This window comes from Ahaetulla prasina, chromosome 2 (genome assembly GCF_028640845.1).
Source record: "Ahaetulla prasina isolate Xishuangbanna chromosome 2, ASM2864084v1, whole genome shotgun sequence".
Classification (NCBI taxonomy): domain Eukaryota; kingdom Metazoa; phylum Chordata; class Lepidosauria; order Squamata; family Colubridae; genus Ahaetulla; species Ahaetulla prasina.
This window is the reverse complement of record NC_080540.1, coordinates 66,327,811-66,341,977: the sequence shown is the minus strand read 5'-3', so window position 1 is coordinate 66,341,977 and position 14,167 is coordinate 66,327,811. Positions and strand designations below refer to the sequence as shown.

At 36.1% G+C, this 14,167-nt stretch overlaps 1 protein-coding gene across 7 annotated transcripts in view; it reads right to left on the bottom strand.

The window, feature by feature from the left end:
- The window catches only part of WNK2 (WNK lysine deficient protein kinase 2), a 103,680-nt gene that overhangs the window by 44,888 nt on the left and 44,625 nt on the right, over positions 1-14,167 (bottom strand). For all 7 annotated transcript variants that reach the window (XR_009153544.1, XR_009153543.1, XM_058169958.1 and 4 more), the window contains exons 6-10: positions 12,775-12,863; positions 9,708-9,927; positions 8,448-8,736; positions 4,476-4,672; positions 1,195-1,347 (exon numbers count right to left, since the gene is read on the bottom strand). Coding sequence is in view for 5 of the 7 variants with exons in the window: in XM_058169958.1 (XP_058025941.1) it covers positions 1,195-1,347; positions 4,476-4,672; positions 8,448-8,736; positions 9,708-9,927; positions 12,775-12,863 (948 nt within the window). In the remaining 2 variants the exon portion in view is untranslated. The remainder of the gene's footprint in view (positions 1-1,194; positions 1,348-4,475; positions 4,673-8,447; positions 8,737-9,707; positions 9,928-12,774; positions 12,864-14,167) is intronic.

Here is a 14,167-nt window from a genome sequence, read left to right as displayed (position 1 = left end):
TTCCAGTTTTTAATGCCTTTTGGATGGCTAAGTCTTGATATAATAATCATGGTTCCCATTTCTGAATTGGCAAACTATGATTACCAGTTTCACAATTGTTAAATCAGCATCAAATTCCAATCCAATATTCCAATTGCCTATTTATTATTATTGTATTATTTTAATGTTTTACTGGCTTTTAGTGTGTTTGTAAGCTGCATACAAGTAAAATAAATGAAATAAATAAATAAATAAATTGTTTCAAAGCTGATTTTGATATATTTACTTATGCAAATGTATGCCCAAACTCAAACTAGACATTGTCTGGAAATGATGATATGCCTATGGCTAAATACTTCTCATGATCATTTTCATCTACTGATAAAATTAGCCCAATAACATTTATTTATTTATTTATTTATTTATTTATTTATTTATTTATTTATTTATTTATTTATTTATTTATAATTGATTAATAAATAAATAATAAGAAAGAGTGGCAGAAGAAAATGATGAAGCTGTCCATTGTCAGGCCAAGAGAATATATAATAGAAACAACATTTTTTAAAGTCCAAATAATGAGGTCAATCTCTTCTACTCAGAGAAACAAACTTAAAAGAGGTCAGAAATTTATCTTGTGTTTGCTATAGGGTGAAAAAACGAACTTTCTCGCTCTGTTGCCTTACAACCCACAGGGGAGATTTAAAAAGTCCTGCTGGTGGTTGTGACAGCAAAATCAAAGCCCTCTCCTTTGTACATGTGTGCAATTTCAATTACAATACAAAAGGAGCAGGGCTTCAATTATACCACAACTGCCTTCTTGTTTTGATACGTCACCACAGATGCTACTGCTGTCCTACTTGTTAATTTACTCCTTAATCCATTGCTACACTTAAAATTTGCTAAGAAATCTTTCCATTACAGTATAAAATGCAAGTTACATAGTGTTGTTTTTTTTAAGCTTAACAGTTACCTAAAAGGCAAAAAGAGAGCCAGTTAAGGCAACAGGTTAGAAACCTGAAAACGATGAATTCTAATCCTGCCTAAGGCATGAAATCACTCTCTTTTATTTAGCCCTAGGAAGGAAGGAATGGTACACTATTTTTGAAAATCTTGCCAAAACAACCCTGCAGGAAGTTCTCCAGACAGTTGCCAGTATATTTTGAAGGTGTAGAGGGGGAGGGGAAGATAAAGGCAGAATATATCATTTCTCACCTGCTGGCTGACTAATACAGGCTGAGGTTGTCTCATCTGCACAGGGGCAACTGAGGTGGGATGGACAACAGGAAATGGAATTGCTGGTTCTGGATACAGTTGTGGCCGTGGAGGCACAACAGCAGTTGGACCCTGAACCACTGGAAGTCCAGGCTGGGAAGGTAGGTAGGAAGACATTACTTTAGAAACCCATTGCTTATAAAAACTCTCCACAAAATACCTTATCATTCTGTCGGTGTATAGTTGTTCAAACTATTTAGTCAAGTAATTAATGTTAATAATTCAGATTAACTGAGTAGATATATTGCTATGACAATGTCCATTAAAATAAAAATGTCCAGAGCACTGTAGGAATAACAGGATAAACACATGCATGCCCACACAAGCACAATACAATTGAATGGCTATTGCATTATGGAAGAAGAAAACAGAAATCTTGTAACTACTGTTGTTGTTTAGAATACGCAGATTAAACTCAGAGGATTTATAGGAACAACAATATCTGTTCTTAATATGAATGCATTTTCGAGTGTCCCCTGATGTTACTTTTCCTTCACAATTGAGCAACTCAACAGTTTCTAGAGATTAATATTTATTTTATTTTATTTTATTTATCACATTATATATAAGCATAAGCATGAAATAACTATATGATAGATAAACATATATATAACTATAAGTATGTAATAACTATATGAAATTGGATACAATCAAAGGGAATATTAGTACAGGAACAATAGGCACATTGGTGCTCTTATGAACGCCCCTTACAGACCTCTTAGGAATGGGGTGAGGTCAATAATAGATAGTTTTTTGTTAAAGTTTTGGGGATTTTGGGAAGAGACCACAGAGTCTGGTAGTGCATTCCAGGCATTAACAACTCTTTTTCTGAAGTCATATTTTCTGCAATCAAGATTGGAGCGGTTCACATTAAGCTTAAATCTATGGTGTGTTCGTGTATTGTTGTGATTGAAGCTGAAGTAGTCTTCAACAGGAAGGACATTGTAACAGATGATTCTATGAGTTAAGCTCAGGTTGTGTCGAAGGCGGCGGAGTTCTAAAGTTTCTAAATCCAGGATTTCAAGTCTGGTGGCATAAGGTATTTTGTTGTGATCAGAGGAGTGGAGAACTCCTCTTGTAAAATATTTCTGGACACGCTCAATTGTATGATGTCTGAAATGTGGTATGGTTCCAGACAGGCGAGCTGTATTCAAGAACTGGTCTAGCAAATGTTTTATATGCTCTGGTTAGTATTTATTTATTTATTTATTTATTTATTTCGATTTTTATACCGCCCTTCTCCCAGAGGACTCAGGGCGGTGTACAGCCAAGTAAAAATTCAATATATAAACATTAAAAAGAGGTTAAAAAGAAATATTATAATGTGGCCGAAATTTTAAAACCATTTAAAATCTTAAAACATAAATACCCCAATAAAATTTCAATCCAGTCCCGCTTGAATAAATAGGTGCGTTTTCAGCTCACGCCGAAAGGTCCGAAGATCAGGCAATTGGCGTAAACCGGGGAAGTTCATTCCAGGCGTAGGAGCTCCAACAGAAGGCCCTTCCTGGGGCCGCCAGCCGACATTGCTTGGCGGACGGCACCTGAGAAGGCCCTCTCTGTGTGAGCGTCTGGTCGGTGGGAGGCACAAGGTAACAGCAGGCGGTCCCGTAAGTACCGGGTCCTAAGCCATGGAGCGCTTTAAAGGTGGTAACCAAAATCTTGAAGCGCACCGAAGACCACAGGAAGCCAGTGCAAGCTGCGCAGGATTGGTGTTACATGGGAGCAACGAGTTGCTCCCACTATTACCCGCGCAGCTGCATTCTGGACTAGCTGCAGCCTCCGGGTGCACTTCAAGGGCAGCCCCATGTAGAGAGCATTGCAATAGTCCAAGCGGGAAGTGACAAGGGCATGAGTGACCGTGCATAAGGCATCCCGGTCAAGAAAGGGACGCAACTGGCGCACCAAGCGCACTTGGTGGAAGGCCCTCTTGGAGACGGCCGCCAAATGATCGTCAAACGACAGTCGCCCATCCAAGAGGACACCCAAGTTGCGCACCCTCTCCGTTGGGGCCAATAACTCGCCCCCCACAGCCAGCTGCGGCTGCAGCTGACTGTACCGGGGTGCCGGCATCCACAGCCACTCCGTCTTGGAGGGATTGAGCTTGAGTCTGTTTCTCCCCATCCAGACCCGTACAGCTTCCAGACACCGGGACAGTAGTGTAGTGTTTTTGGAGAAGAAGCTATGCAAGATTAGGTTTACAACTCTTAAGGCCTTTTTTGCGATGTACTTGCAGTGGGCTTTGGCACTTAGATCATTAGATATGAAAACTCCAAGTCTTTAACGGGGTGGGGGTCATCTATAAGGTAGTGTCCATCGAGTTTGTATTTAGTGTTCAGATTCTTTTTTCCAATGTGTAAGACAGAACTTGTTTCCTACATTCTTAACAACTAGCTTTAATAGGCAAAAATGTGAAGATTTCTCCTAATCCTGGTAACTACGATCCTTTGCTTTTTGCTTTTTGCTTTCCTGGACTAATTTTGGGTTTGCTTCCTGACACTGTAGAGTCAATATAATGGCAACAGCTATAGGTACTGCTTTGCATCAGAGGTAACAATTACTGGTTTAGCAAAGCCATAATGCAGTTTCTGAGGAAGCACATGAGACATGTGCCATCTTTGTTTCTGGAAAAATCAGAAGGGTTATATTCAACTGCCTGTGGTTCTTCCTGTCAGGATATTCTATTCATTTTGCTGTTAATGTCACTATAACAGAAAAAGGAGAAAAAAATGTGAATGTCTCCCAAGTAACCGGTTTTAAACTGTGGAGTTCTTAGAACACAAACCATTTTTCATCTTTGAAAAATATTCTGTCCTGAGAAGAGCTATAAAAGTACTAAGCGGAATTCTTTTAACACAGCTGAAAGAATAGCTAACCCCAAATGCTATTTTAAAAAATGAAGAAATATGTCACTGACTACACAAATAGCAATAAAGCATAACGAGTGAAATAACTTTCAGAATCTGTATGTACAATGTTTCTAAAATAGATTTTCCAGCCTTTTTGCTTCATATTGCATAAAATAAAAAGTAAACATATACACACACACACACACACACACACACACACATATATATATATATATCTTTGTGACTCCATTCATACATCCTGTATGAACATGACCAGGAAAAATGGTTAGCTGAACAGACTTCCGATTATTGCAATTATTTAATTATTTTTTCAAAATTTATTCGTGAAAGATTGAAGAAGACCATACTTACTACGGAGGGTTGCTGGTAGGGCCCTGTCTGCTGAAGACCATGTGGCAAAGTCTGGCTCTCACTGAGAGGTGGGCTATAAACACGGTGAACAGCTGGAGGTATTGCATCAGGAATCGATGAGTAGATCACACTTTGCTGGCTACTCTGGGAGTCTGAGTACACAGTTGATCCTTGACCACTGTCAAATGTGCTATCAGCTGAAATATTGTTAATATTGATTTTTAAAAAAAACCAGTGAAAGGTTTCATAAACTGAAAGCAATCAAAGCATTACTCATGTTGGAGGGTATGAAGGCCATCCAATCTTACTCAAGATCTTAATTTAGAGCTTTGGAAATATCTTATTATGTAAGGTGCAGGGTACTCCAGAAGTCAGTCAATCTGAGTCAATAATGAATCAGAACTGGTGCGCGATGCATGATGGGACCCTTATTTTCCCACAGTCAAAATTAGAAATTGATAAAGAGATTTACATAACACTTCAACATGGCTGCAGGAAGGAACTGGGAATTTATGTAATTGAAACCACTTAGCAATCCTTGGAATTGATTGGCAGGGGATTCATTTCACTTTCTGAACAGATTTAAAACCACAGGATGGTTGTTGTTTTTTCTGTTTAAGTGTTAAATTTCAACGGTTGAAACAAAACAATCTAAACCAAATCCATAAATATAAATGAGTTATTCCCAATTATATCTAAATTGGGAAATGAGCCTGTGGGAAATATGTAAAATGCAGACATGATCGCCTGGAGAAATGTTGAAGTATTAGCTGCCTATATTTCTTTCTATAAGTGTTCAAATTTTCATAAGGATTTATCACGATCTGCAGTCTAACCAACAGCCTACATTTTAATAGGTAAATGTAATATTGAGAGCTTATTTGGTGTAGTGGTTAAGGCAGCAGGCTATGAGTTCTAGTCCCACTTTAGACAGCTGGGTAATTTGGGGCCACTCTCTCTTAGCCCTAGGAAGAAGGCAAAAGCTATTTCCAAAAAACTGCAGAGATTAGTCCAGACAGTTGCTAGGACTTAACACTGACTCAAAGACATGTACACACAAAATGTAACATTACTGTACAGGTAGTTCTAGACTGACAACAGTTCATTTAGCGACCCTTCAAAGTTACAACGGCACTGAAAAAAGTGACATGACCAGTTTTCACACTTATAACTGTTGCAGCATCCCCAAGGTTGCGTAATTAAATTCAGAAGCTTGACAATTGGTTCATATTTATGGTGGTTGCAGTGTCCCAGGATCATGTGATTACCTTTTGCAACCTTCTGTCAAGCAAAGTCAGTGGGTAAGCCAGATTCACTTAACAATCATGTTGCTAATTTAACGAAAGTGATTCACTGAACAAATGTGGCGAGAAAAGCAGTGGAATGGGACAAAACTCACCTAACAAATCTCTCACTTAGCAACATAAATTCTGGGTTCAATTGTGACTCTAAGTCGAGGATTACCTGCTACATTTTCTACCAATTATTTGTTAGTGAGTTTCAAAGCCCTGTTCAGGCTGATATTGCCAGCTCTTTATATTACAGTAGTAATTTGAGTTTTTTATTTATTTATAAGATTTGTTTGCCACCTATCCCTCCCAGAGAAGGACTGTTGAGTGGCTTACATTAAAAGCCAATAAAACCATAAAAAGACGTATTTCTAATAACAGTAAAAATTGCAATTAAAAAGATGGGGGGAAAGGGAACAGGATGGCTGTGGGGGTGGTGGTGGAGGTAGAATAGAATAGAATAGAATAGAATAGAATAGAATAGAATAGAATAGAATAGAATAGAATAGAATAGAATAATTTAATTTCTATACCGCCCTTCTCCCGAAGGACTCAGGGCGGTTTCCAGCCAGGTAAAACACAATAAAACATACAATATACACGTTAAAAACCCGTTTAAAAAACCTATTCAATTTGGCCCATTAATTAAAATACACATTAAAACCATAAAAACCCAATTAAAATTACTAATAGTTTTATGCCAGGTGGGATTTTCTCTTCATACTTCACCTCTAGTAGGATACATCCCCGTTGAGGTTGAGGCATGAATTATTTGAGATTCTGGGTATTTTTGCTTTATTGAGAGAATAATGAAGCACCTCAGGACCACTAAAAATGGCCCACATTAAAAAAATGTCACTACATAATATCTGAGTTTGCTAAAGTATATAAATGAACTATTTTTTTTTATTTTCTATACTTCTAGTAAGGTTGAATGATAAGTGTATCCCCCATATTATGCCAAATAAAATAATTTGGACATTATTTTACCTGTTTCTATACAACAATAAATGATGTAAAAAGTATAAAGCACTGCTTCCTGCTGCTATTACTTAAGAATATTAAAAATGTGGGTTACATTTTGGGAAAGTTCATTTCATTTGTATTTGGAAGCCACATTTCTGGATTTTTCAATCACTCTTTCACTGATGAAAATTCACCCATGTCTACTTAATCATCTTTCCAAATTTAGAAAACAATAACTCCTTTCAATTTTACTTAGCTAAGTTTATGGGGGAGAGTTGGATACTTAATAATGTAGAGATGTTTATAGAATAGGAAAATTTAATTAATTATAGGAATCATCTAACCACGAAAATGAAGAGAACTCTACAAAGCTGAAGCAGCAGCTGGAAGCCAAACTTGGATTCTGTTATCATCTGTTGTACACAGAGCTTAAATTATTTATGTACATTTCTGCTGTATCTGAATATCACCAGCAGCATCAAGGAAAATATTTATAGGGCTTTTAGACTTAAAAACATTGTGCAAGCATTGGAACAACATATGATACCAAAAATTTACAGTACTAAAAAAACCAACTGAGAGTAGAAACTCAGAAAAAAGATTATTTGAAAAACATTTCTGCACTAGCAGAGACTTTAACTTTTATTTATTTATTATTTATTTATTTTATTTATTTTATTTTATTAAATTTTTATACCGCCCTTCTCCCGAAGGACTCAAAATAAAATACAGAATATATACAATTAAAAGAATTTAAAATGAACTATTACTAAACGGCCGATAATTTAAAAAATTTAAAAATTAAAATATTACTAAAACCCCAATTTAAAATCAACTAATTATGCCAGTCCTGCTTGAATGAATAAATATGTTTTTAGCTCACGACGAAAGGTCCGAAGATCAGGCACTTGACGTTATCTAATGTAATTAAAATATATGTAGATCTTCAAACAGCAGTCCCAGAGTCTTTAAATATTTTTACTAATACAGAATAAGAAAATTATAATTATTATATTGACTAAACCTAGAACAGTATTTCCTCAGTCAAAATACATGTTGGCACACTTTCATACACAGTGAGTAGTCCTGTGAGTAGACAGTGAGCTTAGTTATCTTAGTTTAGAAGGAAAATTCAATACAGTTTAAAGAGTTGGATATATTAACATGTTAGAAAATGGTTGATGGTCTTTTTTTAACCATCATTACATGAGGGTAGGTCCTCTGTCTTCCCATTTCTTACAATGGTATGATCACCTGGAGGCCACATGGTTACTATAAAGGAGGAAGGAGGAGAGCCTTTACTTGTGAACTGACAAGGTAGCATCTCCCCTCAAATCCCAGGGGAATTCACTTCCTCCCAAATATCTTTTTCCCCTGCGTTAAAATTGTTGAATGACACAAATTCAATTAGGTACAATCCTAATCATAGTAAGACAGAAACATATTAAGTTGGTTAGGCAAACACAAAACAGAGATGCAAATCCAGATGACTTATTAAGCAAACTAGGTATGGAATACTCCTTGTTTGATAACTACCCACATCAGCCAGATGGAGCAGGAGCTATTAAAGATTCTACAGTCTTATCTATTCCTTCTAAACCAGAATCCTACAGAGTTTTGTCTTACTGCAGTGCACAAACATGGCCAGTGACATCCATTCTGATCATCACTGTATTCATGCTATATCCTTATATACCAACACAGAACACATACTTACATGCAAGTGAAGTGATACTTGTGGGCAGATTTTGTTGAGAAAGATGCTGGTCCACTTCAGGCTCGTCTGGTTCTGATGGAATCTGATGACCAGCATGAGAAGGGTGTGTAATCTGAAGTGGTTGTGCTTGTGTGGCCTTCGTTTTTTCTAAGCTTTCTGGCTCCCGGTGATCTTCTGAATGCAACATGGGCCATATCCTCTCTCTTCTCCACTGTATTAAGGCTACTCTGTCACGTATTGATTTTGCAATTATTTTGACATCACTTTCATGAAAGAATCCAGCATCAACCTGAAATAAAAGATTTTCAAGAACAAATCCATATTTTGACTGTGTTTTCACATCTTGGTGCCCCACAAGTCCACGTTTTTTTAGTCCAAATGTAACAGATGGTGAAAGGGAGGGGGGCATTTTTAGGAATAATTAAAACCGATCATAGCTGGCATCAAAATCGTATAATCTCATTTTCTGCTTCATGAATAAACCAAATAAAAAAATTCCCATTTGCAATGCAATTTGAGAAAAGCAATTTTTCAGGAAGAAAGTCCTATACTATATTTCAAGCATGTAAATTCAGTTTTTGAAAATGATAGGCAGCTATTTCCAAATACCCTGGCATAGTGCAGTACAATGCTGTACTGCAAGCTAATTCTGCCCACAGCCTGGAGTATGATCCTGACCAGCTCAAGGTTGACTCAGCCTTCCATCCTTCCAAGGTTGGTAAAATGAGGACCCAGATTGTTGGGGGCAATATGCTGACTATGTAAACTGCCCAGAAAGTTCTGTAAAGCAGGGGTCCCCAACCTGTTGGCCGCAGTCATGAGGGGATTACAGCCAGGCTGCAGATATATGATATGTAATTTATCTTACTGCACAAAGAAAGAAAAATGGTTCAAATTCTACTCCAGATTCTTACATATATTGGAAACATAATTTACAAAAATTTCAAGTTATGCAACTTAACAAGTGCCAATCAAAATTTTTATCAGTTTCTGAAAGAATGTGTTTTGATGTTGTGGAAATTTATATATAAGCAGGATTCAGAACATAAATTACTGTACTTCATTTCTGTGGATCCATTTATGGCTTTGGAAGATAGTTTGTGTTGTATCTTTTGAGTCAAATTTACTTCTCCAGGTTTGCCTCTAATGTCATTTGAGATTTAGGTTACACACACACACACACACACACACAGGGTGGGAGAAAGAGAGAGAGAGGAAAAGAGAAAGGAAAAAGAGAGTGTCAAGGGAAATTTATTTTACCATTTCTTGTGCAACATCATCAGGAGTTTCTTTCTCCAGTTCAAAAGTAAACTCAATGGCTCCATTATCTTTGGACTTCCCTTTCAATTTCTTAGCATCTTCTACCCAGAGTCTTAAGGCAATAGAGGACTTCCTACCATCGTCTTCTTCTGCAAGTTCCACTCTCACCCCAGTATCCTCAGCAAAGAAGGCATGGCTTAATAAATCTTTAATTTCATATCTGGGGAAAAAAAGAACACAACAGATGTTAAGTCCATTTTTCTCCTCTACTCTTTAAGGACCAATTAGCTGTGGATTATTTTAGTATTGCTGCTGATAACACACACAGACACATATATATGTATTAGGATATATGTATTAGAACTTCCTTGGCACTATATGTCTTTCTAATGAAAGAACAGCTCAAAATGTGCTTTCAATATCTATAATATTTAACACAAAGGTTTTTAAATCACAGTAGCACAATAGCGTTTCTACAGCGACTGCCAAATATGTGGTATAATAAACATCACACCATTTGTTTATTAGTTTTTTTAATTTCAATTTCAATGGCTGCCCATTTGCCATTTGTGGCTAGCAGAGAGTTAAAACACTTACTATACCTTTTCAAGTTTCTGTGTTTGTTTTGTACAATGTTCTTGAAAAAGGTATTTATCTGAAACATACCAGACCCAATTTATACTTTTTAGGTACTTTCTCCCTCGCCTTTTTTTCTCCTTAGTATATTCATATGTACCATACATTTCTTTTTTATTGATTTTACCCATCAATGGGCATAGATAAACTATTCTGAAACTATCCTTTAGCATAGCATTCCTTGCATGTTAACCATCTAGTAATCAATGTTGGTATAGGATCTGTTTACATTAGCATAAGGTTCATTCATGATGAGCCAACAATCTGCATAATTCAGACGCAGTATTGCATATAAACTTCATTAAGGAAGCCTGAATGCAGCCAACATAACTAGACCCGATAGCAGGAATGGGTAGTAAATATATTAAAAAACCAGACTGCTCATAAAACTAACCGATTAAAACAAGCAAAAAACCCAGTTAGATGTAGTTTGTAGTATTTTTTTAAAAAGATGAGTCCTATGTAAATCTTTCTAGAATCTAAATGAAAAATAACTAAACCATGTACCTCTGCTGGTTGATATGTTTTCCCTAGGAGCGTGTGCAGCAGGACTCCTAGCTGCAGCTATTACCTAACATTTAGGTGAAAGTCAAATCAAGAACTTTAAAGCTGTCAGACTAACTATTAAAATGTTACATGCTGTACAAATCTGGCAGTAATGCAATATTTTTATTTGACTAAGCAATCCCTTAGTCAATACAATCTCAGCTTTCACTTGTTAGTCTTCATTTAATCTTTTACAAATCCTAAGTATTGATTTAGGATTCCTACAACGTCTCTGAAATCTGATGGAAAAGAATAAAGCTGGATATCACCAACATAATGATGGTATCAGTTTCAACTGTCTGAATGATCTGCCTCTGTGGTTAAGCTTCTTTTAGTGAATCTGTTATGTAAAACTTTGTAAAGAGCTATAGATGAAAGAAAACCCACACATAAATAATTTTCTGATTTTTTTCTTTTTCATATTTTTTCTTTTTCCATTTTAGCAATAGCAATAACACTTAAGACTTATATACTGCTTCATAGTGCTTTACAGCTCTCTCAAAGTGGTTTACAGAATCAGCATATTGGCCCCAACAATCTGGGTCCTCATTTTACCAACCTCGGAAGGATGGAAGGCTGAGTCAACCTTGAGCCTGGTGAGATTCGATCTGCCAAACTGCTGGCAGCTGGTGATCAGCAGAAATAGCCTGCAGTACTGCACTCTAACCACTGCGCCACCGCGGCTCTTTAATTATGTTTAATTAAATATATAAATGTAAGGTTTAAAACCTGTTGAAGGATTAAGACAGAGTCTTGTGAGATACTGCATCCAATAGCTACTTGTCAAATATAAATCTCCATGTAACATTTTCTGGAACTTACCTGGATTGAGAACCCTTTCTTTTGGTCACTCATGGTTTAGTCACCTTCTGTATGGATTACTGTACTGTGCTGTACAATGTGCCACCCTTGAAGAGTATCTAGAAGCTGTAATTGATGCAGTAGCATGGGCAGTTTTGGGCACTGCCTAGGGTTGCACATGTAACACCTCTACTATGTGAGCTGCATTGGATGCCCGGTTATTTTCTGGTCAAATTCAAGGTTTTGATTTTTAAAGTCTTTTAAAAACTTTTAAAGTCCTTCATAGTGTGGACCTGGTTATCTGAAGAGCCATCCTGTCCCAATAACATTGACCCATTGATTGAAGAATTTTGACTGGCAGGGTCTTAAGGATGAGAGTCTTCTTTACTGTTGCCTCTGCCCTATGGAACATCTTGCCCCCAGAAGTGAGGTAAAGTGCCATCCTTCTGGCCTTCTGGAAGGGTGTCAAGATCTGGTTCTGCCAACTGGCATGGGGGTCCAAGAGTCGTATGCAACCATAGGGATGGCTGGTGGCTTGAGGACGCCCCCTTGCCTTCTCCCCCCCCCACAACCTTTTAATCTTTATTTTAATTGTTTTTTTAAAACTTTGTTTCTAACTATGTCTCTTTTTATATGGCTGTAGGGCTTTTATTTGTAAATCTGCCCAGATTTCAGGTGAGAAGGGTGCTGTATAAATGTTATAAATAAGAATAAAAATATAAAATGGGTACTTGAAGAAAGTCTCATACTGCTCTATTTATAGATATACAGTCCAGAAGAACATTCTGACTGAAAGTGTTAACATTTGCTGAGAAGTCCTCAAAATTCACAGGAATATAGTCACACTAACCAGATTCCATATGGGTACAGATTCATCTCCCCATAGTAACCATGTTAGTTTCTATCCAGCTAGTAGCTATCCTAAGAGATCTACATGATTAGATTATAGTAGGTCTATCAGTTTAAAATAGTACTGGACAGCTCTTGTCAGTTTTCTGCCTCTACCCCAAAGAAATTATTTTGAAATGTGGTCAGGATTAGAACCTGTTTCACAAACAACAGAAATTTACTATTTGAAACAAACCTCTCTTCTTTATTTTTGCAAATACACTCTCCAATTATCTCCTTAATTTCAGGATCAGTAACTTTATCAAAACTTGCTGGTTTGACACCCTGCATGAGGAAAAAAAACATAATTAAGTTTCTTTGGCATTTTTATTCTAGATCTATACAGCTTTGAGTTTAAATTAGGACTCTTATGTAACCTAATATACAATAAACCATTATATATACTATAATGAAGCTAAAGTCAACATTCACTTTTATTATGAATTTTAATATTAAAGGCAAAAACTGAACTATCCTAGGCTTCTATCTGGGATTTGTTCCAGAAAGGAACAATGTCAAGGGGTGTTGTTTTTTTTTAAAGTTTTGTTTAAACAAATTATTAGTTAACTATTTGTTTATTTTAATTATACCTCAACTTTCCAGGATTCAGAGCATCTTTCCTAATTAGCTAATAGATTTTTATAATATTTTGATACTGTTCCAATATACAGTCCGCTTTAAAATAAGGAATAGATATTGTAAAATAATTAGTCTCTTATAGTTTTGCCCAAATTTAAAAGTAATCCTTACAGATTTCTATTGTGCAAAAAAGGAAATAGTAACTCTGTAAAGTGACCAAGTTTTCTTTTCAGAGTAGACCTCTAATTGAAGTTTGTGAATCTCTTAGAAAAAGATTTTCACCTGCTGACAGTTACAAGATGTGAGCTTTAAGGATTCTCAATATCAAATTGAAAATCCCAAAAAGAAATAAGATATTTAAGGCAACGTTTTATGTATGTTGAATATGGAAAAAGAACTTTTTTCTAGTGAAGTAAAGAAATTGAAATAGAAAGCTTTATTCTATTTCTAAACATTTCCCTGGAATAGCTTTAATAGATATAACTATTTTTATCCCTTTTTATGTTGTTGGGATATTTTAAGAAAGGAAGTGAATACCTTATGCCTGGCATAGGCTTAGGGCATCCATTTTGATCCTTTCATTGGAGCTCAACTCTGACTGAATCTATGGATATTTTCATATAATTTTCATGACTGTAATATGCAAATATTCTTCTTAGACATTTTCCTAATTTGCCTGATCTAGTCCATAGTCCAGGTATTTCTTAGTATCTGCCAACGCAATACTAACAGGTTAATGGATCCATGATCTCTAAGGTTGAGAAATGAGGGCCAAAAAGGATTATTTGGATATCTTAAGACACTTAAACTTTATTTTTTAATCTACAAATTAAGTTTTCATGTCTTGTAATTAATAGTACTGGTATGGTTGGACCTTAATAGTACTTGGGTCTTATTTTAACTATAAAAAAAGATTACTAACATGTATTTTAAACACTACATCCTGTAGATAACACTGCCCCATAAATGCTGTAAATAAAAATAAAATGCCTCTTGAAGAGATTAGCATT